The sequence below is a fragment of the Arvicola amphibius genome, chromosome 3, assembly GCF_903992535.2.
Source record: "Arvicola amphibius chromosome 3, mArvAmp1.2, whole genome shotgun sequence".
In the NCBI taxonomy this organism is placed as follows: domain Eukaryota; kingdom Metazoa; phylum Chordata; class Mammalia; order Rodentia; family Cricetidae; genus Arvicola; species Arvicola amphibius.
The window spans coordinates 133,404,214-133,430,699 of NC_052049.1; the positions used below are offsets into that span (position 1 = coordinate 133,404,214).

Genomic DNA, 26,486 nt, shown 5'->3' on the forward strand with positions numbered 1-26,486 from the left:
TCTCTGTGAGTTCGAGGCCAGTCTAATCTGCATAGCAAGCAGTACTCTTTTTTTTATATCACTATATCATCATTGTGCTAAGCATTTTTTAATTTTCCTGTGTAAATTGTCTACAGGTCCAAACTATACATAGGACTAGTCCTGCTCTGCAGTCCTGTCAAGGTTAGCATACAAGCATAGCACTGATCCCTAGAGCTCTTATAAGCAGATTGGCCTCTCTGCAAATACATCCCTTTGGATCTCTTTAGTGACAGTTGTCAGTCCTGGGCAAGAAAATCCTGGAGGAGCAGCAGGGAAGCTGTGTGTCAAAATATCTAAGCTTTTGAAGTAGTAACCACTGATGGAGACAAAACAAACATGGATTTTCCAAGAAAGTACCAAATTTTAAAATAGCCATGAGTAGGTTTTTTCTTAAATCTCTGCGTTAGATCAAGACAAATTATACACTTCATTTTAGGCTGTTTCCTGTTTTATTTTTCAGAATTCAGTAATAAAAGCTGATGACTTTAACATAGGAAACCATTGTCGTGCAATGGGACTATAGGGTATGGTGATAATTTATTCCTGCCCCTTCCATGGCCCTTAGCTCCTTATGCTCGTTATCTGAACTTATAACGATTTGCAGACCTGCTGTGACTTCACATTTGCCCCAAGAGGAATAGCACACGGTAGCATGTGTTTGGGGCTGTAGCCAGGAGAGCAAGCCCTCCAACACCTTCCATCCCTGTGCCAGAGGCTTCTCAAGGGAGTGACCAGGGAAATGTGAGCCAGGGTGCCTGTATTCCAGCCTTCCCCAGGTCTCTTTGGAAAGCCCTCTGGCTGCAGGGGTTTGTCCTGCTGATTCTGTGGGAGCTGCAGGCCCTGGGTGGTAGGACTCTCCCTTCCAAGGAAGTGTTCACCAATCCCCCAGGAACTGCAGGAGTTTGCAAAGAGAAGCCTCGGTCATGATGGCAGTCACTTCAGAGGTCCAGGCTGTCCAGTTCACAGGTTCATCCTTCGACTGGTGTAGCAAGAGGGGCAGGAACTTCTGGCATGGGCTTCTGGTCTGTGCCCATTGTGCGTATCCTGACTGAGTCAGACAGATACAGGACAGGATATGATTCGATCTTCTAACACATCACACTGATTACCAAGAAGACAAAGTAAAGAAGGAACATGGTGAAGCCCAGGATCTTGTTCATTCTCCATTTACAGGATGCAATTGAGAAGATCACAAACAGGAGCATGAGAAAACAGCATGACGATGGCACCGAATAGGCCATTGCTGCTGACCGGAACAGGCCTGCAGAGTGTTGATGAGAGAGAAGAGAGAGCCCAAGGGACAGGCAGGCTGCAAGAGAAAGCCAGCGGTGAACAGCGGCTGCTTGTAATACCCACCCCGGTGCTGGCTATTGGTTTAAGGTTTTCCCGAGTTTTACTTCTCCCACACACAAGATGAAGTAACAAATTATTAACCTAAGTCACTGATTTAGGAAATGCAGGTTAGGGAAAGGCTCATTGCACAGAGGCTAAGTTAAAACAAGTACTCCGAGCCGGGCCGGTTAGCACAGCACTGGGCACTGAGGCAGAAGGATGCTCAGTTTGAGTCTAACTGGGCCAAGTAAGATCCCATCTCAAAAAAAACACAATGGAAAAAGTGTCCTGGGTCTGAGTCCCACCCCACCACCATAAGCTTGGTGATGTATATAGGACTAACCCTGATCAATGTGTGACTAATTTTCCAGTTTTTATTGATAAGAACTAACCTCGGGATGCATTTTTCTTTAGTGACCAGAATCTTTCTGATTCCTACAACCACCCGCAGCTCCTCCCTAACATTCACATACACAAATTCCAAGCAAAATAACCAAATCCAAGACATGACCAGGGGAATATGAAAGCGGCCCAGGTGCTCTGAACAGCCCTCGGAGACCAGGGACCAAGGAGGGAAAACATGTTATACAGGAGGATGGGCGTTTCTTGTTTATACAAAAGGCTATTTGAAGCTTCTGAGCTAGCAGGAGCCCGCACATGAAGAAGAAGGATTGACATGGCTCCTTCCAGCCCCTTCCTTCTCTGCCTCCTTAAAGGACAGCATTTTACTGTATTTGGGAGAGGGAATGAATGGACCTCACTCCTCAGTTTGTCTAATTTCCAATCAGTTACCGTTAAGGCTATGGTGAATGAAAGGAGGGTATGTCATTGCCTCAAAAGGACAAACCACACAAATATCCTTTTGTTGCATCTGTAATAAAGGAAGAAGAAAACCATCCCAACAGAGCCAATGCAGTTTCCAGTTATGCTGAATATACCTTTGAAAGTAAGATCACCACTCCACCCGACGTTATATCAAATATGTTACTGCCCACTGAGCTTGACACAGCCATGTCTCCCAGGCCTTTCGGGCAACAATCACACTGGTGATGAGGTCAGGAATTGAAGTGCCTGCCTTGCTAGGATCGTCAACCCATAATCTCTTCCGAAATCCCAATGGTTTCACCACCCTGGGGAAACAACAACAGTGGTCAGGAGGCCGTGGCAACAGCAGGGGGGGATATCTGAGAGTTCACAGCACTACGACACTCTGCTTGACAAGAAAGCACTAAGGCTCTGCCCATGCCCTCTGCAAGACAGGGATGGGGTGGGGATAGGTGAGACAGAGTCAGGCCCCAGCTCCAGGCTCCGGGGGACTCACACAGCTCTTCCCTGAGGACACTAAAAGTCTAATGACGCCAGCTCTGTCCTTCAACTGTCATTGTGACAGACAACTCTGCATGCCCCAGAGATCTGCCTCCCCAACATCTGCTCGATAACATTTCTTTTCTGGGGCCATGCGACCTATGCAGTGCACTGGGAGCTAAGCCAGGCTGCAGATAGCAGTTTGGGCAGTGCTGCCCGTCTGTTTAGCCTAGAGCAAAGCTTGCAATCACAGCTCTGTGATAAATGCTTGTTCTGGGCAGAACACAAAGTCTCATGGTGCTCAGGCACCATGGTACAATGCTGGCAAGCAGACCAAATAAGTCAACTTAGAGGGAAGGGATTTTGTCAGTTTGGGGGGTCAGGGCCAGCCCCGTCCACTGGAATTTGGATGTGAGGCCTCCTTATGCCATGATACAGCTGAATACCAGTTAAGATAGGAAAGCCATACTTGGAAACAATCGACGGAATAAGTGTCTACTTTGAAGGTCTTTACAAACAGCGTGGGGACCACAGGCACACTGGATCTCGATAGTCCAGGACACTGGAATGCATCTTAAATGGCAAGCGCTAGGACCTGCTGATGGAAGAAGAGTGAGCTGCTGCCCACTCACCTGGTGAGCCCCCATACCATGAGGTATGAGAACATGGCTATCCAGATGATGGATCCCAGGAAGGTGAGGACAAAGAGCTTCCTGGAGTCCTGTTGGAGATGGAAAGGGAAGAGAAGTGAGTTGCAGAGCTCCTGGGCTTTGCCCCCCTTTCTGAGGGAACTCCAGGGAACTCCAGGATACGATGAGGTCTGGAGGATGGGTAATAATGAGGAAGATTGGGAGCAGTCTGTGAGAAGCTGTGGCCCTTTCCCAGGGAGCCCCCGGAGCCATCGGTAAGGAGTTACGGGGGAGCCAGGCCCTGTCTTGCAGGCATTCAACAGAACCAGGCCAGAGAGAGCTATGGGCTTGTTTAGAATCAGACCCAGCTGTGTACTTGAGTTTGCTTTCTGCACCTTTCCTCTGCCCCCATCCCTCTCTGGACTTTAGGTGGGATGGATTAGAGTTTTCCTACAGAGAGAGAACGATGTGGAGAAATAGCAGTTACCACCCTGGGTTTTCCTAATATCTCTGTGAACTATGGATGGGTACAGGGCCATGGTTCCCAAACTAAGACCAGAATACTGAGATTAGAATCAAGGACGGACTGGTTCACACTGCTCATGGTGGCAGACATAAGGTACCCTGAGGTCTCCGGCTCCTGACTCAGAGTGTGGCACATGGTCCCCTGCAGAGCTACAGCCCCATCCCACATCCTCATGGGTGAAGTCTACCAAGCTAGGTTTCTCAGCCCTCTTCCTGGTACCTAAGGCTCCTAGCCTCTGTCAGGAGGGCAGTCAGGGACAGCTAGGTACTCTCACCTGCCTCCGGACATCAGGCACTGTCAGCCACAGTGGGAACACGATGGGCAGGAGAAAGAGGTAAATTGCCTGCTTCTGCCTGCTCTTGGGCCATTCCAAGGACAGAGGCTCCTCGTTTTCCTCCTCTTCCTCCTCTTCCTCATCTTCTTCCTCTTCCTCATCCTCTTCGTCATCTTCCTCTTCTCCACTGTTCCCTCCGTCACTTCCCCCTTCACCATCTGCATCTTTCTCACCTTGGGTGGTCTCACCTTGGGTGGTCTCACCTTGGGTGGTCTCACCTTGGGTGGTCTCACCTTGGGTGGTCTCACCTTGGGTGGTCTCACCTTGGGTGGTCTCACACTGATTTTCAGCATTGGCTTCTGCTTCACCTTCACCATCTTTTACCTCAGTGTTGTCCGCTTGGGTTTCACTTTGCCCTTCGTGGTCATCTTTTTTTCGTTCTGCCTCAGTTTCCCCTTCCTGTTCAACAACGTTTCCTTCTGCCTCAGTTTCCCCTTCATGCTCATCTTTTCCTTCTGCCTCAGTTTCCCCTTCATGTTCATCTTCTTTTCCTTCTGCCTCGGTTTCCCCTTCACCTGGTTGAGTTTCACCCTCTTCACCTGTCACATCTCCTGTATGTTTAGCCTCATCCACATCTCCCTGCAATCCAAAGACAACAGGTTAATGTATGGTAAGAATCTTGCCTGATTTGCATCCCAGTGGCTCCCTGTTTTTGTTTTTGTTGTTGTCAGAGCATCTGAGCAGTTAAATATTCAGAGGAGAAAACAGGCGCAAAGATGCAGCAAACTTCCCATCACCGCATTCGGACCCCGTGGTCGTCCCATTTGGTCATCTCCAAGGTTGGAGCACGCGCCACCTACGGCACATCTGCCCCTGTTAACAGCACGGGCTGATTTGAAGTCACTGTCTGTATCAAAGCCCACCACCACATAGTTTTACCCTCTGGAGACATATGGAACAAGTCTAAGAACTCTTCACAGAACAGCCCCTTCATGAGTTGAAGGTTTCTGGGTTCTCCAGCATCAGGCATGATATGGCATAGAGACTGCCAGAGTTAGATGACCTTGTTCTAACTAGCCATACCGGGAGTGGAGCATCCAACACTGAGCACAGAACCTACACACACTGGAACAAGACCATTCTCTCCCTTGTCTTATGTACTGGGCTTCCTTCCACATTGCCTAATATGGCTGATACCTTGCTAAGTCTACTAAGCTCCTGAACTCTTATATCGCATGTAAGATGATGATAATTTACCTATCTGTTGCACACTCTCACATGCCAGGTGCAATAGTAAATGACTTCATGATAATAGCAGCTGCTGCATTTCATAGACCATCAATAGATAGATCTGTACCCATCTGACTACGGTGACAAAGCTAGGGTAGAGAGGGATTAACTTGCCCATGGTCCACAGTTTGTATATGGTATTGGGATTTGAACAGATAGAGTTCAATTCTCAGCCTCTTGACCACTAACATTCTAGGACTGAAGGAGCTCCTGGCTTCCAAAATTGTTATCTTGGGGATCTTATTAGAAATGCAAATTTCCTGTCTCTACATATATCAGCTGACTTAGAACCTCTGAGATGAAAGCAATCATCCATAGTTCACATGCTCATTGTTCTAGTATATTCATCTGCAGAGTTTTGACTATCTCCACACAAAAAGCCACTAGTTCTGGTGGTCCCCAATTAGATCTGACACTGAGGGTAACATTGCAGTCTGTCCCCTGGAGCAAGAGCCCCTATGGTTAAGGAGTAAGCATGGCACTTGTAGCAAATGTCGTAACAACCCCAAAGGACATTCAGTGATTCTCAACTCTGCCACATATGGAAATCACCTGGGACAGGGTCTCCCTGTGCAGTCCTGGGTGGCATGGGACTCACTATGAAGACCGAGGTGACCTCAAACTTGCCTTTGCCTCCTGAGTGCTGGGATTAAATGCATGCTTCACCATGCCTGGCCTGACTGGAGACTTCTTAAGCCAGGATGCTGTAGGACCTGCCCTGGGGATGTTGACTCAACAGGTAGGCAGGAAATAACTTTTTAAAGTTTTCTATTTTATCCTAATATACAACCAGAGCTTAGGGTCAATGAAGAAGCAAAGTTGCTATCTGTGGATGCCTGGGCTTTGAATTAGGAATGACAAGTGAAAAGATTTGTCTAAAATCATCCCTGCCTCCCTCCTCTGGCCCCATCACAGGAGCAGACTTCCTGGAGATGGCAGTTCATTTAAGTAATTAGGTATGAGACAACCAGCTATACCACCTTCCCTGGCTCCCAAAATTGTTACCTTGGGGATCTTATTAGAAATACATGCCTAGACCAGACAGTGGTGGCACACGTCTTCAATCCCAGCACTTGGGAGGCAGAGGCAAGTGAGTCTTTGAGTTCAAGGCCAGCCTGGTCTACAGAGTGAGTTCCAGGACAGACAGGACTACACAGAAGGAAAAGGGAAGGAAAGAAGGAAGGAAGGAAGGAAGGAAGGAAGGAAGGAAGGAAGGAAGGAAGGAAGGAAGAAGAAGGAGGGAGGGGGGAAGGGAGGAAGGGAGGGAGGGAGGGAGGGAGGAAGGAAGGAAGGACTAATAATCCAGGTGAACAGCAGCTCCCTTCTGTGCTGCATTGAAGGCACCCCATCTCTCCCAGGGCCACAGTCGCCTGGCTGTGCACTGGATCCCTGACCTGTGACTTAAACTCAACAGATTCTAGACTAGGATCTGGTGACTGGTTGGTCCCTGTGGACTGGAAGGCTGGGCTGGTAGTTTAGGGTTGAAGCCAGTCATAGAGTCTGCACACAGCGAAAGCAGGGAGGAAGGACAGCAGATGGAGACCTTCTCGGGCCTCAGCCCAGCTCCTTATGAGGTTCAGTTTCATTTCCTGGGCTGAGGTTCCAGATGTCTCTACATCCTCTTGTTCAGTTTTGACATGAGCTGGCCATAGTGGGCCTGCTCGGTGCTCACATCCTGGAAGGGGACGGACACCTTCGAGACTGAGTCTCAAAATTGCTGGGTATATGTAATGTGTGCTTCTGGGCGCTGAATAGAAAAGGCCGGACTGGTACTGCACCTAAACGTCTGTTTGCTGCCAGTCACTCAACCTGTACTGAGCACAGCATGTGCCAGGCTGGATGGTTCCCTCAAGTAGAGGTAGAGATGACTCAGACTTGGGTCCTGTCCTCAGGAACCTGCTAGCTGGTCAGGGAACTAGAAAAGGCTCGGAAAACAAGGAGGCAGTTGCGGAAGCCCCATGTCAGGTACAGAGTGCCCTGGGCATTTGGATTCAGATACATTAGAGAAGCCTTGTTGGCAAGGGAGCTTTCTACCCATACCAGGCTAGATAAGGCTATCTGGGGACAGAGGGTGAGTGACTATGGGGAACTGGTAGAAAAGCGTGGAGACAAATTCCACTTGGTCTGAGAATGGTGGACAAAGAGGCCCTCAAGGCCAAGCAGGCTATGGACGAGGCAGGAAGCACAGCAATGAAGGACCTCGGGTCATGCCAAGGCCTCTTATCCAGCAGACCAAGCCACGGGACAACCTGGACTTAGTCTCTGGTTGCTTTGCTGACACACTAGCAATTCCTTATGATCTTATAGCATGTAGTCGTGCATACACATCCATATGTGTGTATACATATATACACATATATTCATATATAAAATATGATATATATGTGTGTGTATACATATATATAATCTCATGCTCAGGTGAAAGTGTGAGCATTTTCAAATGATTTCAGAGAAGGTTCACCCCACAGGGATAAACCTAATGGGATTTCAGGCCTTCAAGTAGGAAGTATTTTGGCCAGAAAGCCCTTCCTTGGCCTCTGAAATTCCTCCAGCTAGGGCCTACCTGGCCACCTGGATCCTCCTCCTGATCTCCCTTGACGTCTGGAGCAGGAGCTGGAGTGACCTTGACCGCAGGGAGCTCAGCTGGCTCCTCCTCTTAAAGGACAAACACGGGTTAGGTGAGAGCTGAGCAGGTTCTGAGAGCAGCTGCAGAGACAGGCAGGAGAAACTACAGGGCATTTGGCAGGAGGGGCTAAGGAGGCTTGTTTGGAAACTGGGAATGGTCCTTTCTCTGTCCTCTGAATAGGCAAGACAAGATGGCATCTGGGAAACATTCCCCTGTGTTTGCAGGCATTTCCTAGAATTGTGACCAGGGATTCTGGCACTACTTGGGTAAATGGAGCAGGGAGGGCTGGTCCTTTGAAAGGTATCCCACTGAGTTCAAAGGCAAGCGGCTCAGAGGCCAAGGATCAGAACTGCAGAGAACAGGACCCTGGAAAAAATCTAAATACTCATGTTAGCTACAAGCTAACGACCTCTTGGCTGTGTGGCTTGGGGCAGTTCACTTGATATCTCTGAACCTTGGTTGGTTTCCTTGGCTATGGAATAGAGAGAATGGCGGCTGTTTGGCTCCCTCTATGGGCTGCTGAGTAAGTCAGGTAAACCTGGTGTGCAGAGCCCATGAGGCAATTGCTGTCCTACTTCCTTGGTCATAGCTGCCAACAGATGCTAGGCCTCTGTCACCGGCTCCAAGTCACCTTCCCTCGGTAAGGTCACTTATTCCGGATCACTCCCAGCAACAATGTCCTTGTGTAGAAGTCACAGGAAGAAGGAACACCGTCTCACTTGGAATGAGGTTTAGGAAATAGGAAAAGGGAGCTGAGTGTTCCCCTCGCCTTTCCCTACCTGCCCCACCTGCGGAGAGCAAGGAGGAAGCTACTGGGAGCCGGCGGCAGAAAAGTATCACTGAAAGAAGAGCCTAAGAGACACTGACTGACATGGGCCTCAGTGTCTGCTCTACCCAAGCTGTGACAGGAGGTGGGGCAGGAGAAACCTGGCCTGCGGCCAGTGCGCCATCCTCTCACCGTTGGGGCTGCTCTCTGCTTTGGTGTGGGGGTGTGCTCTGGCCTCCTGATTCAAACTCTCCTGCTTGTCCTTGGAGGGGCGGGCTGCGAAGGAGAAAGGAAGACATCTTGTCTCGAGCCTCAGTGTCCAGTGAGGACCCTGCACTGCCCAGCAGTACAGGGCAGGGAAGGCTGGCCTAGGCCTGTGGTGTCTGTGTCTGAGCTCTCAAGGCCTACCCCTGATGTTCCATTTGTAAACGTGGCTAAGTCCCATCATCATTAACCAGCTATTGCTCCTCCTGTTTTCTCTCTGATAAACATATGGCCGCATTGGGGGCCAACCTGCAGGATGTATTTTCTTCATGAACTCAAGTGATGGCTCATTTGAGGCAACTGACCCAAGCTTAGTAGGATCCCTGTTAGGATCAGTCAGTGATGTCCTGCTGGGCAGGGAGGTTGCTTGGCTGCTCAAGGACTAGATGATCTGATAGGCCCCTTGCAGCTTACCCCTCACGGGTCTCCTAAAAGCCAGGGCAGCACATTCTTTGCAGGCTGCTCTAGGGGGCCCATGAGCCTTCCCTTTACTGCAGAAGCAGCAGGGGATTGAGCTTCAGTCATACCCTTTTGAGCCCAGAAACCAAGCTTCCAAGTGGGTGTCACATTTTTATTGGGATAGATTTTCCTGGAGACCTCTAGAGTGGCAGACACAGAATGGCTGCCCTGATTTCCAGGAAAGAAAAAGGACAGGGAGGCCCCCTCTCTCCCTACATGACTGTGCCAGGCAACATGCAAAGGAGTTCACATGAGTAACTTTGATGTAGAGAAGGAAAAGGGATGGACTGAGAAGCAGGAGCTTAAAATCCGCCCCCATCAGCTGTGTGGCTTGAGGGAGGGGTAGGGCAGGCAAGACAATGGTGAACACATGGGCACATAGAGTAATGGCCACATGGTTTTTGTCCCGAATGCAGGCTAGCTCTCTCCATGAACATTGAGTTACTTGGGAAGCCTGTGTGTCCTCTGAAAATGGCAACACCATGATATGGGTGTATACCCAGAGTGCCAACTTGAGTCACGAGACAAGAGTGCTTGAGCTTCCCCCACCATCCGGCACACACACAGGAGCCTGAGGACCTGGGTGTGAATCTTCACTTGACCAGGTGCACTATAGTGACGGCCCAGCTGGCTGATCTCTTAGCCTATCCGTCTCTCAGACACTTCACCTGGAAAGCCTTCCAGAGTTGTAGTTGTAGCTGGCCGATGAATTTATGCCTGACTGTATTTAAAACAGCCCCTAGATGTCACTGTGTTACTTTTTGGCTGTCACAATGATGATGGTGAACTGGTAACAGTAGGTGATACGCCACTTTCCACCCAGGCATCAGTTCTATGGTGAAAATGCCCAGCGTCCCTGAGGGTTTGGGTTGGAAGACACCCTGGAGATCATCTGATGAGGAGGGAGTGCAGTCAGACCGCAAGGATGCTAAGAAGGTACGGGGCTGGGAAGCCGGATGGAATGAAGCCTCTGCCTGGACCAGGATAGGCATCTCCTCCTTCCTCCTGTGCCCTAAACCCTCAGAGTCGTTCAGCTGCTGCTGCCTTGACTGTAAATGCCCTTTGCAGGGTCACTGCTATGGTCCTTCTGGTTCTCGAGGTGTCCTGGCACACAGCTGATCTTCCTGGAGTGTTCAAGACTTCAAAACAACCCTGTCTCCTCCATCCAGAATGCCCAGGGCCCTCTGGCCACTAATCAAGAGCTATAGCACCCTGATGAACAGAGAATGACACCATCAAAGAAGGGCATCCCGGGATCCCCATCCTGGCACTGGCACATCAGCTGACTGCTGGCTGGAAGCATTCACAGCCCTCGTCACTCGCCCCTGTCTCTCATTTCCCTGGTCATTGTAGAATGCCTTCTCCATTGCTGCTCACACACACACACACACACACGCACACACACACACACACACACACACACACACACACCTGACCGGGAGCAGAAGAGAATCGTGGGGCCCAAGGGAGAGAAACACCACCCTGGGGAGGTGAGAATTCAGAGAAAGGGGAACATCTCCTGTGGACAAAGCTGGATCTGAGAAGCTCCATTTGGGAAGGGTGAAAACGTCTGGATAGCCATCTGGAAGCTGCCAGGGAAGCAAACATCTGGGATAACTTTGGAACAAAGGCCTGGGAAGACCTAACCCCTCCTGCGTGAATGCACTGGCAAACTCTCAGACTCCGGCTCTGAGCAGCCTTGCGTACCAGAACACATCTGCAATTATTCATCTCAAGGGTCGCCCCTGCCTTACCACACCCACAATCCCTATACCAGGTCTCCCCTGTCACTGTTCCCTGGAGTGCCCTCTCCCCACCCAGCATGGCTGGATCATCTCCTTAGTGCCAATCTCCTGTGACCTCAACCTGGCTTGAACACCACATAATCCTGTTAGGACAAGTAGGCCAGCGGGCAGCTGGCCACAGAGGAGCCCGGTCTAGGATCCCCACAGTCCATTCAGGAGAGTTCTTTGTTTTCAGGGCTTGGCTAGAGTCCTAGGCATGACTTAAGAGTCCTTTTGGAAACCAAGCTAGGTCCACCCCAGACGTCAGACCTGAGGCTGCCCCGGTCTGCCCACTCCTCAGGTGTGCTTTCACGTGGGGTAGTTTCTCCCATGTTGGGAAGGCTCGCTGCCTTGCCCTTGTCTCTGCTTTTCCCAGTGCAGCACACTTTTAAACACATAGTGCCCATATTGTGTCTGAAGGGGTAGCTCAGGACCTATGAGAGTCTGTGATCCTAAAATGTGCCCGTTAACCAGAAAGGCCCGGTCAGGATCTCCCTGAGGCTATTCTTTTGTACCATATTCAGGCTCTCCTGACTAATTGCATGCCTTGACTTTACCCAAAATTAGATTTCTCCTGGTGGGCCTCCTGCTTGGGCTCAGTTCTGCACCGGGAACCCAGAAAAGGGGTTTTCACTGGGAAGTGGCGAGTCCTGAAAGGCGGGAGGTCAGGGGTAAGAAACACGTGGGATCTTGCTCAGGGAAGTGAGAGGGGAGATGGGACTTGGAGAGGTAGACAAGGGGACCTCCACTGCTGTCATTATTTGTCAAGTTCAACTTCAGCACCTTAAACACTACATTCTGCTCCCCAGAAGTGCCTTCAACATCTCCTAGGGTGTCCCTTAGGACTCCTGGCTGGCAGGGGAGACGAGCTTCCTAGGAGTCCAGAGCTGCCTACGAAGCCAAGAGAAATGCCATGGGCTGTGGAGGAGGTGTCCCCAGAAGCACCCCTGGCCAGTCAACCTGTGGGACATTGGATCTGACCCAACACAGATCCACATAGGCCATATGACATTTGTGTCCTGGCTGTGGATAAGGCCTTTCACTTTACAGGCAGGGACACCAGAACAGGGATACAATGGAGTATTTCTTGAGGACCCCAGTGAGCATGTTCCATGTGGCTCTGTCTTAGTGTGCCCAGGTCTAAGTTCTCCCTTGTCTTCCGGACTGTCTAGCTTCCACTGCCCACTCCCCTCCTTCCGACAGTTCAGTCCTCCCAGCCCAGCCCACTGTCACTAGCATTTGTAGGGTCCAGATTCTCTCCAGTAGCAGGAGGGGAGGTACATAGGGCAGACCAGCAGGTGGGAGGAGGCCTTGCTTACCTTCCCCCAGGGGGTCCAGGCTGTGGAGCATGAGGTGGTAGATGGTGCTGCGGATGACGCTGTTGTGGAGTGAGGCCGAGCTGCTCCCTCGGGTCAGCAAGGACGGGAGCTGAGCAAGGGGAGAGCCGCAGAGGCCTCAGAGGTGCCCTGCCAGGTCTGGGGAGGAGCTGCAGGATGGCCTCCCCGCCAACCTGCCTCCTTCCCGCGCCCTGAACCCCTGCTTCCTTCACCTCCAACTCCCTCTCATCCTCCCTTTGATTCCTCCAGGACCAGCTCCTTCTGCAGTTTAAGAGTCCCACAGACTCACAGGGAACAGGTCACGGGGATCAGTGGTACCTTGTTATCGGAAGGTTTGCCCCTCACTGCAAGCAACCTTTCTACAAACACACCCTCATCCGCATCCGCACAGGCAGGCTGTTGCGCCAGTCACAGCCCTTTACAGTCCAGACATCGTGCCTGACTGTGTTGTCATTGCCCCATGCCCAAGGATAAGCAATGCTGGGAGCCCCCTCAACAGGAACGAAGAAAGCACGCAGGGAGGTGGCATGTCCAAGGTCACGCAGGGAGCGAGTCGAACTAGCCGCCCAGGACTACTGACTGTGAGCCCACTTTGACCTTACACTTTAGTGCTCAGAGACCTTCAGAGGCACCGAAGTACCCACACCTGTACTGCACACAGATGTGACACACACGTGCTCATAGCAACACAAAGAAATACCCTAAGATTACCTCCCCATCCCGTTCCGGCTGAACTCTTCAGCCACCTAGTGGCCGTGGCCTTTACAGTCGACTTGGAGACTTTTTTTAGAAACGAAGATGTTTCAGTCCCTCAAGCCCCACCCACCACCACCTGCCCTGCTTTCTATCAAAGTTCCCCAGAACTCCTTCCATGTGGTGCCTTAGACTAGTCTTTCAGAAACCTTCGGCCCTGCCCCCTCAAGAGCTTTCCCCTAGTTCCTTAGATCTGGATATGATAAAGCCACCAGTAATTGAGCTTTTATCAACCAACGTCGGGACTGGAAAGCATGACTTGAGTTTCTCTAGTCCAATCTGCGTCTTAAAGATATAGGGCCTAAGGTTAACAGCAGGCTCAGGACAGAGTGAGCTGTGATTCAAAGCCATAATTCCCAAGCTAGCACCATGTGGATGCCCTCACCACACAGCCTGCAACATCTCCACTGGGTAAACTTCATACACCCACCTTTAGCTTCTTGCTGTCCTGTGACTCGTTCTCCTCAATGGCACCGTCACTGGGCTGCAAACAGGAGTGAAGATCAAGAGATAATGCAGATGCCATGGAGAAACCCTGCTTCTTTGGTCCAACCTGCCCCTCTCTCTGGGGTAGCACTGGGGAAACCCAGAAACACTAATCCGTCTTCAGGAAATGTCTCAACATTCCGGCCACCTTTTGGCTCAGATGTGTCACCTGCCTGGAAAGGGCATCCCGGGCTCCTCCTGTCGGTCCTGCTTTGGCTCCTCACTCCTCATGCTTTAGGTCTCCATTTAAATGTCACCTCCCTCCGTGCACCTCTTACAGGTGCCTATTCTTTTCTGTCCTAGCATTTCCCCCAACTTCTTTGCATGTGAACAGACATGGTAAAGATGCAGTATATTTATTAAGTAAATGAGTAGATTCACCTGTTCATGCCCTTTTCCCTATGCCAAAGACGCCTTCTCTAGGCCTCTCTGCTAACCTGAATCTTTGGTTCCTCCTCAGAAAAGTCAGGGTGGATTCTTCTAGAAAGCTTTCTCTGTGGTCCCTTTAGCTCCACCCCACCCTCACTCCTGCATGCTAAAACAGCCTTCTCCTTGAAAGTTGGACAGCAACAGCACATCTCGTGATTCTAAAATCTTGCTTTGGGGTCAGATGAGTGTTTATGTCTTAGGGAAGCTGTGGGGGCTCCTGCTGAGGAGTGAGACACCCTGCACACCCAAGATGAAGAAGCGTGAAGCCCATTAGACCCACTTTCTTTGCATTCGTAGCCTTGGAATGCCATTTGAATGATAATGAATTGTCTATTCAACTAGAGTCCGATAATTTATCTATTTTTAGAGATGGATGCGCTATCTAGCCCAGGCGTGCCTAGAATTCACTATACAACCCAGGCTGGCCTTGATTTGTGGTGATCCTCCTACTTTAACCTCCTTTACAGGGTACTTGATGGAAGTAAATAACCATCCACTAGATTCTATATTTGTTTGTTTGTTTTTACCATGCAGGGAACATGTGATGTAGTTGTCTCCGGTCCCCTGACCTGTGGCTCTCAACAAAGGTAAGGAGGGTGCATAGATAATCCCAAGTGGCCTCTGGTACTATCTTTAGGCACCAAGGTTATTAACAGTTGCCCTAGTGACTATCTTTCCATCCCTCTGCCTTCCTCATTGGCTGTGAAGGCCCACCCAGAAACAGAACAGTTTCATCCTCTGTTCTGCTCTGAAAATATAGAAAATACCACCTGACCACAGGCCAGCCACTCTTATTCTGAGCACGTGCTATTATAAGGGACTGTGCTGGTGGTTATAGAGAGAAAAGCAATGGAAATAAATCTCACAGACGGAAGGCAAAGCAGAGCATGGGGAAGGTGCTGCTGGTGAGGGCAGGCAGGCAGGCTTTCTCCAGGGGCTAGGATGTGAGGACTTTTGGAAGGTGGGGAGGGATTGAATGTCTAGACACTCTGGATGCTCTCTGTTCAAGAATGGCCATGAAAATGAGTGACAGAAAGCTGGGGGTGAAGGGGGAGCTGTGGGTTTTAACAAGGCCCCTAACTATTCACGTCACACCTGGAAGCGGACTGAGAGAAGAGAGACTTCACACGGCACTAGCTTCCCGGTCCTACCCGCCTCACGGTTCATCGTATCCAGCTTTCCCCCATTGAATCTTCTAGAGGCAAGGGGCTGACCTTTGCCCCATGGTGCATAGCTCTAATGTGGTTCTGCGGCTCAGACTTATTCGGGCTAAAAAACCTCTCTCTGTGTTCATGGGCAGCCTCTCCGCATGCACCTCCAGCTTCAGAGCCTTTTGCAAGGGAGTGCACGGTCTTGCTTTCTAGCCCTGGCCTGCCTTGAATGCTGAGGTTACACGCTTACACACTTTCAACTATTTTCTTTCTTTAAATTACTATGCTTTATTTGCTATTGCTGTTTTGTGGGGGGGTTCAAACACATGCTTGTCATGGGGGAGTCACATGCGACAGGGTGTGTGTATGTGTGTGGATATGTGTGTGTATGTGTGTATGTGTGTGTATGTGTGTATGTGTATATATGTGTGTGTGTGTGTGTAAGTTACAGGACAACTTTGTGGAGTTGGTTCTCTTCCCACTTTTGTGGGTTCCAGGAATCAAATTCAGATCAACAGACTTTTATGTCAACCATTTTTTTAATTTTTAAAATTTGTTTAATATGAATGAGGGCTTTGCCTAAATCTGTGTATCTGTACGATGTACATGCCGGGTGCTCCAGAGGCGAGAAAAGGGACCCCTGGTACTGGAATTGGATCCCCTGGAACTGGCTGGAGTTCCTCCTTTCACCTCACTGCCCACACCAGGGAATCAGCAGAACAGGTCTTAGGCAGCTCAGTTTGGCCTCCACTCTCCTGCCTCCAGGCCCAGAAAGTCCTTGAGTCTGAATCCAGGTTCCTCTTCAGGTGTATTCTTCACCCCGCAGCACACTGAGTTTCTAAGCACATCACACCATGTTCCTCCTCAATGTTCTAGAAGCCTTGCTGTCCCGTGGAGAGAGAGCTGAGCTTCCTCTGTACCGGCCTCCTGACTGTCCATAGTGCAGTACTACAAACAACTTTTTTGGGGGGGGGTGTTTTGTTTGTCTTTTGATGCAAGGTTTCACTGTGTAGCCTTGGCTCTGTAGACCAGGCTGACCTTGAACTCAGAAATCCACCTGCCTCGGCCTCCCTGTGCTGGAATTAAAGGTGTGCCTGGCTTTGTTTCATTTTTTGAGAGATTTTTTTGAGATTTATGCATCCCTGACTGGCCTGGAACTCCCAGAGATCTGTCTGCTCTACCTCCCACATGCTGGGATAAAAGGCATGCGCCACCACACCCAACCTGTGACTTTCCCCAGCGCTTCCCCACAGCCAAATTTTGTTGTTGTTACTGCAATGGAGATCAAACTCAAGGATCAAATGTCAGAAAAGTGGTCTGCTGAGGACCGAGCTGGAGCTCCAGTTCTCTTGAAAGAACCATTTCAACAAACTGTCGCAGAATGTTCCTTACACTGTGTGAAGATGTCACTGTGGTTGGTTCAATAAAGAACTGAATGGCCAAAGGCTAGGCAGGAAGAAGTTAGGTGGGACCTCCAGAGACAGAGGAGACTCTGAGGAGAAGAAAGGTGGAGTCCCCAGTCATACTCATGGCAGTAATGAGAGAAAAGGTAATGAGCCACGCAACAGAATATAGATGAAAATAAACGGGTTAATTTATAAGAGCTAGCAGAACAAGCCTAAGCTAAGGCTGGGATTTTAATAATTAATAAGAAGGCTCTGTGTCATTATTTGGGAGCTAGTGGACCAAAGAACACTACAACTACAACAAGTAATTAACATAAAGAAGTTGAAGTGGTTTTGCGTTCTTTTTTGAATGTTAAGTGCTTGGTGTGTATGGCATGCTTCTTCTTTTACACTTCTTTCAAATGTTCACACTGCTGAAGTCGTGGCTACACTCTGCACAACACAGCTGCCGTCTCTTTCCTCACAGACGGCTCCCGTTCCTCCATCCTCAACACAGGTTGACAAGACCTTTCTGTTTCAGGGCAGGCTCCTGCATCCTGCTCTCCCAGGCCTTTCCCGACCCTCTGCAATCTGAATCCCTCCCAATTTGCCTACACCCCAGAGAACTTTCTGTGCATCTGATGAAGCTTGGGCTATGGGACCTCTCTCCCTTTAAACACCTAATTTTGTGCACGTGGTTTTATATCCTCCTTAATGAGTATCAGGTACCAAAGCTGGACCAACTCTAGTTCCTCCATTGAACTCCAGGAGAGCTGGGACTATGTCTCATTTGTCATGGTATCACAGACCTGACAGGCATCACACAAAGATAGGCCATGAGTATGACAGGACCCTTTAGGGCCTTTGTCATTCACAGAGCTTTGATCCTCCTGTGTACAGCCACCTCCTGGGCAGTAAGGGAAGCTCCCAGACTCACCACTCCAGAGTAGAGCTCCCGAGTGTCCTGAACCAATTTCCCCTCCAGGCTTCTCTTTCTTTGCATCTGGCACCACCATTCACTCTGCACTCATGCCAAAAAGCTCAGCACCATCCCTGACTTCTGCCCCCCTGCCTCCTCATCACCAAGATCAGACAAGAACTTCTCCAGAACATCTGCCACAGACAACTGACCCTATGTGTGCCTATGTGATGCAGCTTCCCTCGCCTCGGGGTCAGTATCCTGCCTTCAACGGTGGTCCAAAGCTAGCTGATGGAAAGTTTCAGAAACAAACAAATAGTAACTTCTAAACTGCTTGGTGTTCTGAGCTTGATTCATTCTCAGGCTGCCTAGAACATGAATCATCTCTGTGTTCAGTGTATCCATGCTGTATATGCTACCTGCCCATCAGTCATTTAGTGGTTATCTTAGTGATCAGATTGTCCTCATTTTACAGTGTTTGTATTCAAATAACCCTTATCTTATTTAAGAATGGCTCAAAAGTACAAATATAATGATGCTGGAAATTTAGCTGTGCCAAAGGAAAGAGCTATAAAGTAAATGTCATAAATTTTAGATTTGTCCAGTGGGGATCATGACATTGCATCTCCAGTGGATAATCTGAGACTACTCTGTGCATGTACATGCATGTGTAAACCCACACACATAGTTAGACAACTGGGGGCTCCAAACAGCTCCTAATCAGACACGTTGCTACTCCTACTTCCAGTACTGTGCACCGTGCACCTATAATTCATTTTCTACACAGAAATTTTGGAGTAACCTTCCAAAAACACAACTTTGTTAATCCCTTATTGCATCTCAAATGAGACCCAAACTCAGTATCCAGTTCCCAGGCCCCCCTATCCTCCCCAGCGATGCCCTGGTCCATTCTCCCTGCCTTGTCCACTAACTACAATGATGTGTCAGGCCCTCCCAGGCCTGGGCCTCTGCAAGTGCTGATCCTTCCTCCAGGGATGCTTGCCCAGTTCTATGCTGTAGCTCACTCTTTAGATTTCTCTCCCCAAAAGCCTCCCGGGCCAGGGAAAAATGATTCAAAGAATGAGGATTCTGCTGGGAGTAGTGTTGAAAGCCAAGGTGAGCTATAGGAAAGAGAACGAGGAGAGAGAGAAATGGACAGAGACAGACAGAGACCCCTCGCACTCTTGATGACAACTGAAAGGAAGTCAATGACTAACTAACAGTTGAAGGGCATTCCTCAGCCCCGCCAAGATGAGCTATTTTGCAGAACAGTGGCTTCTCTGGGGCCAAGATAGCTGCTTCTTGTCCATAGCTTCCCTTCTCCACAGCAAGCAGCTGGCAATACAGGCTGTTGATGTGAGCCTTCAAACTAAATATCAACCCTGACAAGGAATGGGAAAACAGGCTCTACAGGTAGGTAGGCCTGCTTTGCCTGTGTGGAGTCTCGCTGGTTGAGTAAGAAAATTCTTGCTGGGGAGAAAATAAGCCACAGTGTATTCAGGGCCAAGTGCCGGGCTTTTCCCCAGAACTTATATCCTGAGGAATTCTTCGGTGCGGAGTGTAGAGATGGGGTTTCCATAAGGACTCATCTCGCTAAGCCCCTGTTTGCTATTGGCACCCCATAGGGCTGCTCTTCTGTCCACGGCTGGTCCTTTTGACTAAGCTCCTCAGTCCACATGTGATGAGGGGTCCATCATTCTTGGATGCCAGTGAGTTCTCTGATGGATTTTGGCTCTCTGTGACCACACATGAACCAAGAAGTCCAGAGATTTGTCAACTGGGGCCAGAAACAATACACAGAGAGCTTCAATACTCAGTATAAAGTTTCAAAGAGAGCTAAGCGAGATTGTTGATAGCCGTGCAAGCATTTACCATTGCCTTACTGGGGTCATAAAAGGCACCTTACACCAGCTGATGTGAATCTGACAGTGTTGTCTTAGGTGTTTTTAGCTTTGAAAAATGTTCCTCTAGCATTGAAAGAGACACTCTAAAATACTGTGTGCTGGCTGCTGAGATGGCTCAGAAACCTGACGACCTAAGGTTTGTTCCCTAGGACCCACATGATAGAGCACCAACTCCCCTGACCTCCACACGTGTGCTGTGGCATGTGGAAGCATGTCACAGATGCAATAAATAGATGTAAATATTTAAAAACTAAAGGTGTGTTGTGTGTGTGGCCAATATTATTTTTTTCTAGAAACAGTTTTAAATGCATTTTTATTAGAATCACAGTCCCCAAGAAGCTCCTTCATTCTGATTTGAGATACTCCAGATAGAATGCAACATTCATAAAATGAAAAGATCGCCCAGCTCAGAAACCTGACTGCACAGGTTAGATGAATTGAATGTTCAAGGCCCTCTCGTGGGAGAGGAAAACCACATGGCCACTCCCACTTATTCACTGTGGCTGTGTGGCTATTTACTTTCTATCTACAGGGACAGCATTGACCTGTGACCGGGCTGTGTAGCTTGCAAAGCAGGAGGCTTTGACTGCCTGGCCTTGGCAGGAAGAGTCTGCCAGTGCCTGAGCTGTCTCACCTCAATCACAGCGGCTGAAGACCTACATGAACCGCAACATGATTCGTGATTCCAGCGCAGGATTCTCTTCCTTGAAGGTAACTTTATTCCTCACATAATAAATGGCTTGTAGAATTGCCTTGACTTGCTCACAGAGCAGGGGATAGTTAACAGGGCACCTAAGTTAAAACCCTAATATACTGATTCACTATCATCACTAAGTATCATTGACTGGCTGCGTGACTTTGGGCCGGTTAAGTGCCCACTCTGTGGCCCTCTCTCCTCATATGTAAGATACAGTTTACAATCTGGTTTTTTTAAAAAAGATTTTATTTATTGATTGTGTAGACCATATTCTGCCTACATGCATGCCTGCAGGCCAGAAGAGGGTACCAGATCTCATTACAGATGGTTGTAAACCACCATGTGGTCTGTGGGAATTGAACTCAGGACATTTAGACGAGCAGGCAGTGCTCTTAACCACTGAGCCATCTCTCCAGCCCCTACAGTTTAGTTTTTAACATTAAATAAGAAACTGTTGCCAAGCAGTGGTGGCACGTGCCTTTAATCCCAGCACTCGGGAGGCAGAAGCAGGTGGGTCTCTGTGAATTCAAGGCCAGCTTGGTCTACACAGCGAATTCCAGGACAGCCAGGGCTACACAGAGAAACCCTGTTTCAAGAGAGAGAGAGAGAGAGAGAGAGAGAGAGAGAGAGAGAGAGAGAGAGAGAGAGAGAGAGTGTTGAGACACTTGTACATGGAATAGACCCCTCACAAACATGGATTCCCTTCCTGGCTACCTTTCAGTAAAATGGAGTCCCTGAACTGTTGGCATTTCAGAAGAAACTGAGCCAGTCCTTGTTGCAGACTAAGACTCTGGGCTCAGACTTTGGGACATAGATCGCTTTCCTGCTCAGTGACAATGACGAAGCTGATATTGCTGTCACTCAGAGGAAGGAAGAGGACTTTTTCCCCCAGTGTGTTTCTCTCCTTTCCTGACTCCGACTTCCCAAGATGCTCTGGCCTAGAGGATTTCACTGCACAAGCTCTGTTCCTTGACTCCCAGCCTGCCTTGCTCCAATTCTCTCTTACTTACCCTATTTCAGAGTCATTGCTGCTTAAGGAAGCCCAGTTTCTCTGACCCCGGCCTTCTCCATCATGTTTAACTAAGGGACCCATTGATCCAGGAGAGCCACAGTACAGTGAGGAGGAGTGGTAGGTGAAGGGGAGGTTGTTTTCAAAAAATTTCCTTGGTGAGGTAAATTACTTTGCAGGACAGGCACAGACTTAACATTGCACCACAGAAATTGGAAACTGGCATGGTTTGCTAGAGCAAAGACTGAGTTTGCACAGAACTGCTTCGTGGACTCAGCCCCAGGGCTTGTCCTCCTGCTGTCTGTGAAACAGTACAACTTCCATCCCTCTGGTCAGATCATAGGTCTTGGCCAGTTAAATTCAGACACAAAGGAGGGTAGCTCATTCTCTCTATAGCTAAAAGTCACCCCAGAATGAAATCCATATATATATATATATATATATATATCTCCTAAAAACCATTTTTAAACGGCTCTAGTTCTTTTGTTACTTGTTCTTACATGGTGGACAGTATTCAAAGCAAGTCCCAGAGTATTGCATTCAAATTTTAAATACTGTTGGATTTACCTTCAAATATAGTTAGTAATTCAACCTTTCTTTCATAATACTGCCAATTGAAATCCTACTGAATTAGCTTCAGCGCAGAGTAAAAAGCAGTTGGAAGTGACCCCTGCTCACTGGCTGGCAAAGGACAGCTTCTATTGGCCTTGAGCAGACTCTGGAGTTGGACAAACTCTTTTAAAATCATGGGGTTTGCCTCACTTGCTTAGCAAGCTTTGCTTTGATGGCCTTGCTCATGCAGCAGAGATTTTAGAATGGACTGAGTCTCAATGAAAGCAGAATTACCACAAAGAACCAGGAGGCGAGTTGGAGGGGCTTAGAACACCGCTACCCTGACACTGCCCAGGGATTTTCTCAGAGAAGCAAGGCTCCAGCATGTATCCTGTCCTGGGAGGCTCCCGCTTCCCAGGCTTAAACTATGCAGCAAGGAGTCATCCTTTCCCTAAGCCTGTGGCTTTAGAGCAGCAGCCTGGCAGGAAATTGTGGCGATTAGGGAGTCAGAGGGCTGCATCTCTCCAGTTCTAACCCCAGTGGGCCAAATGACCCAAAGCAGCATTCCCCCCCCCCTTTGTGCCCTGAGTAAATAAACAGTAAATGGTTGACCAGGTCAGACGAATAACCACTGTGTTAGAGTCTTGCCAGGAAGTCGGAGTTGGACAGAGCCTTTTGGTGATGAACTGGACTGTCATTTCCCCTGGAGACTGGGGAAGGCTGAGAAGAGGCTTGTCCCGGTCACACCATTAATTAAAAAGGAGCATTGGTTAGAACTCAGGGGATTTGATTCTTGTTTCAAGGCTCTGACTAGGACACTGTGCTAGTTCAAAAATTCTAAAGGAAGCAATTTAATCTCTTGCCTTCTGTTGCTGAGGCTGGTAGACATCCTGCCCACTCATCAAAACTGCTCGGGATTAAGTAGCTAAATCCTATGTTCTTTGCACGCAAAATTCTGCTCCCACTAACAGTCTCTCTGAGACCAGAGAGACAGGCTGTGAGCCAATTTGTACCCAGACTCACCCTCCAGGAACAGGATAGAGAGAGGTCCCATTTGGGATTTGTTTTCAGAGATAACCTCCCCAATATGATGTTGTCTTTCAAGTCACTGAATCATCCAATAAATTTAAGCAGGAAAGTCCCTCACAGGGGCAGAAAAGCTGTAGGATCAGCATGTCTGGTATCAGAATTCTAGTAGACACAGGGCACGTCTGGTATCAGGATTCTAGTAGACACAGGGCATGTCTGGTGTCGGGACTCTAGTAGACACAGGGCATGTCTGGTGTCAGGACTCTCGTAGACACAGGGCATGTCTGGTGTCAGGACTCTCGTAGACACAGGGCATGTCTGGTGTCAGGACTCTCGTAGACACAGGGCATGTCTGGTGTCAGGATTCTAGTAGACAAAGGGCATGTCTGGTATCAGGACTCTAGTAGACACAGGGCATGTCTGGTGTTAGGACTCTCATAGACACAGGGCATGTCTGGTGTCAGGATTCTAGTAGACACAGGGCATGTCTGGTGTCAGGACTCTCGTAGACACAGGGCATGTCTGGGGTTAGGACTCTTGTAGACACAGGGCATGTCTGGTGTCAGGATTCTAGTAGACAAAGGGCATGTCTGGTATCAGGACTCTAGTAGACACAGGGCACGTCTGGTGTCAGACTCTAGTAGACATGAAGTGAGGGCTGTGCCTGAGGGCTGACTTGTCAGTAGGTGGAGTTATCCTCATATCCAACGTTAAGGCAAAGTGGGGAATCTCCCTCCCCAGACTCCACTAAGCTACCTCTTCTCCCAGTCCAACCTGTGAACAAACATACTGGAACATGATGGTGCTGCCTAAACCCTGAACTCTGTGTGCACGGATATCATCATTTCCCCCGTCTGATATCCTAGTGTCTCTTCTTTCTCCAAAGCTGACTCAAATGTCATTCCTACACATCAGAGCAGGCCAATCTGGACTCAGACTCTGACTCCTCTTCCTGCTGTGTGACCCTGGGTGAAAACTTTAACTTTTCTTTCTGCTTCAATTTCTTTTCTGAAAATAAGGATCACAATCATAACCAGTGTCTAGGATGACTGGGGAAGAGCCACCGCCACACTGGCTAACTGCAGGGTTTAGGCACACTGTAAACAAATCAACAGCCAGGGAAGCGGAGCAGCTGCCTGTCATGCAGTCTTGCTCTTTCTACTCTGTGGTCCTTAATTCCCCCTGTCCTTTCACACCAAGAGGCCCAGGAAAGCTGGAGCCAGACTGCCTTACCTTGTTGAGGCTCCCCAGGGCCATGACCTTGGCTACTGGCCTCCTGCTGAGCTGCTCTTTCACCCAACGCTCAATCTGCTTGTTCCACTTCATGGTGAACACATAGAGAGCGTAGGCCAGCAGCAGCAGCAGGCTCTCCCACCAGGCAATGAGGCTATCCAGGAAGAAGACAATGAGCATGGACAAGTCAAGGATGTAGAAGGAGACATCACGGAACAAGGGCCACCAGGTGAGATTGAGGATCTCCCTGGAGAAAAGGGCGCAGGTGCCTATGACAAAAAGGATGTTGAACACAGCAGAGCCCACAATGGTACCGATACCCACATTGCTGTGGGAGATAAAGACACCAATGAGAGAGGTGAAGAGCTCAGGGGCGGAGCCTCCGGCGGCCATGAATGTGGCCCCAGCCACATCCTCAGAGATCTGCAGCTTGTCTGTGATGACTCCCAGGGCTGGGACAAAGTACTCATCGCACACAATGGCCAAGGCCACAAACACGTACATCATGCCGAAGATGTGCAGGACCACCCAGCCCTGTCGCCGATCCTCCACACTGAACAGGTCCGGGGGATACTCGCCCTTGGGGTGGTCTGGCCAGTCAGGGGGGAAAGCTGAAGGACTGGAACTGGGCGCCTCTGGGAAGAGGATGTTTGTCATGCTCGGAGATGAGGCCGTGGGTACAGCTGGGGCCGGCTCCACAACCACACAGCGGTGGACCTGTGTGGTCAGGATTACCTTGACTTTGGGAGTTACTGGGGCACTGCGTACTGTGGAAGGTCTCTTTGCCAGCTCCCTGTTGGTGGCTGAGGCAATTCTAATGGTTGACACACTGGTTCTGGACGAGGGATAACTAATTCTCCAGGCCGCAGTAAATGGGGTACTACCCATCCTGGCGCTTACTGTCACTTGCTCCTCAGAGGTGGCTGGGGCGTGCTGTGGGAGTGCTCCCTGGGGACTGATAGAGCTGTTTTGTTCCTCTCTTCTAGGACTCCCCAGGGCGTTCTCTGCCACCAAACTTGGAGAAGTCAAGAGGCTTGTTTCTACTTCATGTGTTAAGGAAGTCGGGGTGTTCAGAACCACTCTCTTAAGAGAAACTGCAGCGTTTTCTTTCATTGTTCTCTTGGGCAGTCTGGTCTCCCACAGCCTATAGGTTGCCATGGTTTTGCTGTCTTTCTCTGTTGTTGTGGGCGTGTTAGCAGATGGTGCACCCCCTGGGGATGAGGTAGACTTCCTTCCCTTTTCCCTGGGGTGAGTTGGGATGGAGTTTCTCCTTTCTCCCCTGGGTATTAGGGCATAGCTTTTCATTCTCTCTCTGCCTGACGTTGAGATGAAGTGGCTTGGCGCTCTGCTAGGTGTGGGTGGAGTGTTTTCCTTTCTTCTTTCTGTGCCAGCTGCTCTAGGGCTATAATTATTCTTTGGTGATGTTGGGGTGATTTTGGTTGTTCTGGGTGGGTTAGGGGTATCTTCCATTGTTATGCTAGGTGTTGTTTCATCCCTGGTCACGGTCTTTTGGGGTGCTAGCATCTCACCGTCCACTTCAGAGCTGGCCTCTGGAGGGTCCCTGCCCACCACTGTCATCTCATCACTAGGGAGATCCCTGCCGGCCAGTTTAATCGGCTGCTGGGCAGAGACTTTTGTCCACATTGAGAGAGGGTTCTGGGGTCTCCTCAGGTGCTGATAGGTAGAACCAATGATCAACATTCCCAGGAGGAAAAGGAGGCGATTCCACTGAAGCCTCTTTGGTTGTCGGAATATCCGCCTCTCCTGTGTCCCCAGTCTGATCAGTTTCCCCATGATGGTCAGTTATGTCTGGTTACAGCTGGCCTTTCATTCTGTCCACAGAGAGGCAGAGGCTGCTCTGGGATCTGTGTTGGTAATCAGAAAAGAATTTCTCCATGAAACCCAGCCAGGAGGTATCCACAAACCTAGAGAACAAGAGAAATTATTTGCCTTCTGCTGGGATCTAGAACACTCTCACCTAGAAAAGTGTCCCAGGGACACAAAGTATCCCACAGAGAGCCTTGTGGTGGGAGCTCTTGTTCTGCAGGAGCGAACCACCCCTGCCTTCCATTCCGGGTGCAATGCCTGCTCTCAGGAGAGAGTATTCTCACCCTGGGGACATGCCAGCCGTCCAGGCTTCTGCCTGAGTTCAGGTGGGCTTTGTGGATTCTCCCATCTCTTTCTTGCACTCCCTGCACCCCCTCAGGGCCAAGCCAAATTCAGACATCCAAAACTGGGGCCCCCGGCCACAGACCTCAGCTTCTCCAAGGCGAGAAGGAGCTAGGCAGGCATGACTTTAATGTACAGATAGGAAGAGAAAGAAGGG

At 49.5% G+C, this 26,486-nt stretch overlaps 1 protein-coding gene across 1 annotated transcript; it reads right to left on the reverse strand.

Moving 5' to 3' along the window:
- Positions 1-1,074: 1,074 nt before the first annotated feature.
- On the reverse strand, positions 1,075-25,954 carry Slc24a1 (solute carrier family 24 member 1). The gene is given in 15 exon segments (XM_042054722.1): positions 1,075-1,113; positions 1,116-1,232; positions 1,234-1,330; positions 2,323-2,383; positions 2,386-2,434; positions 2,436-2,483; positions 3,291-3,301; positions 3,304-3,379; positions 4,088-4,335; positions 4,426-4,726; positions 7,941-8,032; positions 8,962-9,045; positions 12,596-12,704; positions 13,797-13,850; positions 24,161-25,954. Coding segments are annotated over 15 exon segments (3,180 nt in total).
- Between the last annotated feature and the right edge of the window lie 532 nt (positions 25,955-26,486).